The following is a 6,000-nucleotide window of genomic DNA, read 5'->3' as shown; positions in this document are numbered from 1 at the left end:
TGTCAGTCATGTTGCTTCTCAATTCGAAGACTGCCTGTGCATACTTTTTGAACCATCCTTATTGTCGAACCCTGCTTTTAAGAATTATTATCTGGCAAAATTATTTTTTAACCAGCCAAAGTGGCTAGTTGGAGTGCCTGTCTTACCTGCCACCGCCAAAATCGACCTGCATTTGGCAGGTGTTAATGTAAAGCCCTGAGCAGAAGTATGCAGAAAGACTTTTAATTTGCCATTAACCTGGGTCAAGCGCTTCTGGTGAACTGTATGCAGTTACAAAACCAGCGCGTTTAAGCTCTGTTTTTAAAAAAAAAATCAACGATCTCCATTGCCTGATCTATATATGATATAGAGTTGGTCTCAGAATGTACAAGAAGCACTGCATTAAATGACATTTTTACATTATTTTACTGATTTATTTTACTCTAGTATTTTCAATTGAGTTTCTGCGCTAGCCTGCTACTTCTAACAGGCACGTGCGAGTAAAAGGCTTTTCATCTCGTTTTACGCTTAAACAAATAAATTAATGATAACCATTTTGCTGTAAAAGGTCCGTATAAAACTGAAAAAGTCACATTAACCATTCACGGGAAGTTTATCCGTATGGGAAAAAACACTAGCTGTGCACACTTGTTTTTCCTCAAATGACCAGATATATCAGGCTTTTCCCCCTCACACAATTGAGTCTAGCAATATTTGGTATACTCGCTAGTCAGCTTATTAGACTTTTATTTTCTTCTCCGTCGAGTTCTTTGCTGGTCCAGTGACAGCCCAAGTTCTGTGTAAAGGAAGGCTAACTGTCGGGCACTCTGGAAGAGAAAACAAAAAAAAAAACTGCACGTTATTAAAATATGAAATCACTTCTAATATACACATTCATTCATTCATTCATTCTTATTTGGCATAGTCACTTTATTCATAAGGGGTCATGCCACAGCGGAATGAACTGCCAACTACTCCTGCATATGTTTTATGCAGCGGATGCCCTTTCATTTGCAACCCGGTACTGAGAAACATCCACCCACACTCATTCATTCATTCATACACATCGCATGTCTTCGGACTGTGGGGGAAACCCACGCCAACATGGGAAAAACATGCAAACTCTACACAGAAATGACAACTGACCCAGCCGGGACTCGAACCTTCTTGCTGTGAGGCAACAGTGCTAACCACTGAGCCACCATGAGCCACCACACTCACAATATAGCGATTTTTACAATTTAGATTGTGTCAGCCTATTCACATAGAAGGTCTAGTAAAGTCCAGTTTTAAAGTTCAGTTTAGTTTAGTTCAGTTCAGTATGGTTTAAATTTCACTGCTGAAAATTCGAACACTGAAGAGCAAATCCGCCAAAGCACAGCTCCACAAGTCCTGATCCAACCAAGCCAGTGGTGACAGTGACGAGGAAAAAAAACTTCACCACTTGACAAAGTGAAGGGAAAAACCTCAAGAGACACCAGGGGCCTCATGTATCAACGTTGCGTACGCACAAAAACTTTGCGTACGCCAGGTTTCACGCTCAGAATCGCTCACGTTTGGATTTACTAACAATGAACTAAACGTGGGAATGTGCGCAGCTTCACGGCAGCTTTTTGGCAGGCGTACGCACATTTTTTGTGCGTGTCTGTTTTATTTCCATTGGCGACTCCTAGAGGCGGTTGTGTTAAATTCCTCTCTACAAAGTGTCTGAGCATTGCAATGGCAGCTGTATGAGACGGGTTCATCTAGCAGGTAAATAAGGTTTCCATACCATACAGTTGAGCAGCTAAACATTAAAGCACAATTTGCAGCAGTCGCCTGTTTTCCCAATGTAATCTGAGAGATCTACCTCACGCACATTGCTATAAAGACACTATCTGAAGATGAATTTGCATGCATGAATCAGAAACATTTCCATTCAATAAATGTGCAAATAAAATATGATGCACAAACTTATTGATGATTCCTACTTGTCTTTCTTGTGATAAATAGTTGGCAAAATCTGATATGTAGCGGGGAAAAAAAAGAAGAAAGAATTCATCAGACGCTGGATTCGAGCCGAGTTCATGCTCGAACGTGTCAAAACATGTTAACATGCGTCTTACGAACGCGCCACTGAGACTGTTAATAGTGCTGCAACATTTTACAGATATAAACCAGACTATTTATTTTTTTAATGCACTCAGTGCAATGTTCAGACCCAACTGTGTTAACCGCATCAGCTAAACTCTCCCACTCTATTTTTTTTCTTTTGTTGTTAATTCCGGAGGAAAAACTTGCAAATAACACCGCTTTTCTCCGGTCTACCTCCGAAAGTAGCACCTCCAATTCACATTCTGTTCAAAGTTTCTCTTTTTGCTTGCTTTTGCCATTGCTTTGTCGTTGGGTTTTTCCATTAGCATAGTCATTAGCATATTCATACGGGGAGGAGGCAGGGAGGGGTTTTGCGCTCGTGCATGTTGCGCTCAGTTTCACGTTCATTCGGATGTACAAAAGAATATGCGTGAGATTCGGCGTACGCAGTGTTTCATACATCTGAATTTTTTTTCTGCGTACACACATTTACAGCTTTGTGCGTACGCAATGTTTTAGTAAGAATTCCACGCAAGTCTTCGTACATGAGGCCCCAGGCTCTGTTGGACCCGACCATTCTTCGTCCGGCCAAACTTTCAGTGTGGAGCTGCAGTCTAGGGGCTGGAGAAGCTGGACGTCCATCGTGGAGAAGCTTCAGGTGTGAGTAGGGCTCCGGCGGGAGGTCAAGCTGGCCCACAGGATCAATGCAGGGACTCGTTTATCACGGTGGTTTAGGAATCATGCACTCCATTCCTTCATGATGACAATAGCATCAGCTCTAAAGTGCTTTGTTTTATTTTTAGAGTGATTCCGTCATCATTAACTCACCTTTTTACTTTCTTATTTGACTTTTTTTTTTTTTTATGTTGGAAACGGGAACCTTGGACTCTTGTCATATTAAAGTTTTAACATTTATATTTTTTTTATTTAAGTAAATACATTTATACAGCTAAACTAGTTTGAATTATATTATCTTTACATCAGAAAAAAAGTAGTAAACTTTTATGCAAGGTATTTCTAATTCCATGTCTATAGGTGGGACAATAAATTTGACATTGTTTACTCTTCCAGCAGCCATTATTATGCGCAGGGCACAAAAGCATTAAGGATGTGTCCGAATCCATTTTTGCTATTTTAAGGACGGAAAAATCCGCTTTGTGCCATGGCGCATGGTATAACAGGGTTGAGCTTATTCTCTTAATGAGTTATAGGTGTGTTTTGAGAAAAGACCAATCAGAGTCTCATCTCCCATTCCCTTCAAGAGTCAGTTGCGTCGCATCATATCGCATTTGCTATTTACATGGTGGACTTTTTAAGCGAAAAAACTGAGAGCTTCACTAGCGAGAAAACAGAGCATCTGCAGCGCGAGAATGAGACTCTACTTTCACGTTCACTCTCTTTTGTGGATAGCGAAACGTGTTTTGCGCACAGACATCCATTAACCAATACATAATTCAAGAGTTCACACTTAGCTCACGATTTATGCATAGCTTGTTTGGCATGCTGTCCCGGGAGAGCCCTGAGTTTAAGGGATCTTCGAGCCCAGGGCTCCCTCCTTTCGCAGGGCGAGGGGAGATTAAGCACAGGTCGATCTCAAACTCCCCCGCTGCTGAGGCCAAGGCGAATTTCCTGACAGTAAGACATTAGAAAAAATATTTAGGCTTATTTTATCTATAATATAGAGCACATTTGGATGGTGGGAGGCAACCGGGGAACCCGGGGGAAACCCATGCGGACACGGGGAGAACATGCAAACTCCGCACAGAAATACCAGATGGCCCAGTGAAGACCCAACGCCATTGGTATTCTTGCTGTGAGGCAAAAGTGCTAGTCACTGGGCCACCATGCCGTCCATTCTGCATAAAGATGGAAGAAGGGGAGGAGGGGGGTTTCTTCCAGACGAAGATAGTTGTAGAGAGGAAATGAGGATATATGTATATATATATATATATTTATATATTGATTTGGGATCCTTTGATTGGAGGATCATGATTAGCTAATGTTGACCAGATGGGTCAATCATGAGCACATGCTCCTCTCGAAATTAGTTTAAAATTAAACTTTACTTATTTAGTTTGTTAAGCGCAAAGATTTGTTTCAAAACAATCTCTAAATTCAGTTCTAATTTCCAGCAAATAAATAAATAAACAACAATAACAAAGTGTGCTCAAAACACTGAGTTATATCTCAATACAAATGCTATGCCCCATATGGTCTAAAACCTGGCAGGTGGACAAATCTAAGCTTGTTTTTAATAAAACAAATATAAATATGCATATAATAAATAATACTGCTAATAATAATAACATTATACAAAAGCAAATTGTTATGAATAAATTGAATAAATGTTTTTTTATATTTATGTAGACTAAAAATAATATTTTTTGTAATATTTTAATCCTTTCATTTTTTTTTAAATATATAAAGATATTTGTGTATTGCTGTACCTCCTGTGTGAATTAAGCAATGTGAAAGCGAGGCACACAAATAATGCGCTCTGTGCTGGACTTTAGACCTCCTCTCAGCTGGTCTATTGTGCAGTCTTTAGTTCCTCAAAATAGCAACGCGCCAGCAATGCACCTCAATACGCCTCTTTTTTTTAGATCAGAACGCCTATGGGCGCACATACGAGTGCAAATGCATTTGATATTTAAACAGCGTGGCACAAAACGACTTGCGCCAATCTGAGACTAGCAAACAACGATTGGGTTGCTCCTTGCACCGCATTGCACCTGGTGTATGATAGGGCCCTAAGACACTATTCTATTCTCTATTTGAAAGTCATAAAAAACACTATTGTGGGGTTTACTTTTGTTATTTTTTACTAATTAAAATATTTAAAAAAAACTGGTAATGTGATAAGAGTCTACAGACTTCCAAACTATTTGTTTTTCCTAATAAGGTAATGAACGGTTACTGGTTTCCAACATTTTTCAAATTATCTTATTTTGTTTTCAAGAGGAAAAAGGAACTCATAAAGGTTTAAAACAACTTTAGGGTGGATACATTTTCCTTTTTGGGTGCTGCTTGTTCTGATGCTCAATTTGAACTTAAGCAGATCCTTTTGGATCCCTTCCACATTTTGTCATGTGATTGACTGATAAAATATTTGCATTGACGAGCAATTGAACTGTTAAACCCAATAAAGTGGCAATCAACTGATAACTCTGAAATTTGTAAACACCATACGTGTTGGTCTCAATAACAACAATAAAATACAAGTTAATGACGTACAACCTAGAGAAAAGCTTCTGATGCAGGTAAAGTATGTTTATAATGCTATAAATACACTCATTTGATCATAAACCTCATTTGATATAAATCATATAAGTATAGCCTTACTGATTAATACACAGCTTTATAATACCTAGTCTGCTCCAATGTTATGTTATATAGCACAAGCACTGCACTAAGTGACATAACAGTTTGGCAATGTGTGTGATAAATAAGACTGTTTATGTGTGTTATGTACCTCATTCAAGGACAGATGAAAATCCTCAGGGCCGAAGTGATCAGCTCCTGGCTGGATGTCCAGAATGACCGATGGGACACGTGCTGGTAACCCTAACAGGACACAAGGTGTCAATTAATCATCCATGACTTCATAAAGTTACATCTGCCACAATTCATACAGCGTTTCTCAGCATTCACACAGAACTCACAACTTCAACTTCTGAGAGCTACAAATTGACACTTGGCAGATTATTTTGGGCTTTTCCACCAAGCAATTTTGTGTTAAATATACGTCTTATAGATGTATAAAAGACATCTTGGTTAAAACAAGACTAAATTTAGGCTGTCAATGAAAATTTAATATATGTTTTTTGAAGAATCCACGCCCATCCTCCTCGTCTCCCTCCTATTTTCTTGATTAATCCAGGATTGGGCGACATGGTGGCTCAGTGGGTAGCACTGTCACCTCACAGCCAGAAGGTCGCTGGTTTGAGT

The 6,000-nt window shown here is 39.3% G+C and overlaps 1 protein-coding gene across 4 annotated transcripts in view; it reads right to left on the bottom strand.

Moving 5' to 3' along the window:
• Positions 1 to 373: 373 nt before the first annotated feature.
• The window catches only part of prepl (prolyl endopeptidase like), a 28,203-nt gene continuing 22,576 nt past the window's right edge, over positions 374 to 6,000 (bottom strand). For 2 of the 4 annotated variants that reach the window (XM_087278629.1, XM_087278631.1), the window contains exons 13-14: positions 5,525 to 5,616; positions 374 to 806 (exon numbers count right to left, since the gene is read on the bottom strand). In XM_087278629.1, coding sequence (XP_087134755.1) covers positions 726 to 806; positions 5,525 to 5,616 — 173 coding nt within the window. In that variant the 3' untranslated portion in view covers positions 374 to 725. 4 annotated transcript variants of the gene reach the window in all.

This window comes from Danio rerio, chromosome 13 (assembly GCF_052040795.2).
Source record: "Danio rerio strain M-AB ecotype USA chromosome 13, GRCz13ab, whole genome shotgun sequence".
NCBI classification, from domain to species: Eukaryota; Metazoa; Chordata; class Actinopteri; order Cypriniformes; family Danionidae; genus Danio; species Danio rerio.
The sequence above is the reverse complement of the archived record's forward strand: the minus strand, read 5'-3'. Positions and strand labels throughout refer to the sequence as shown.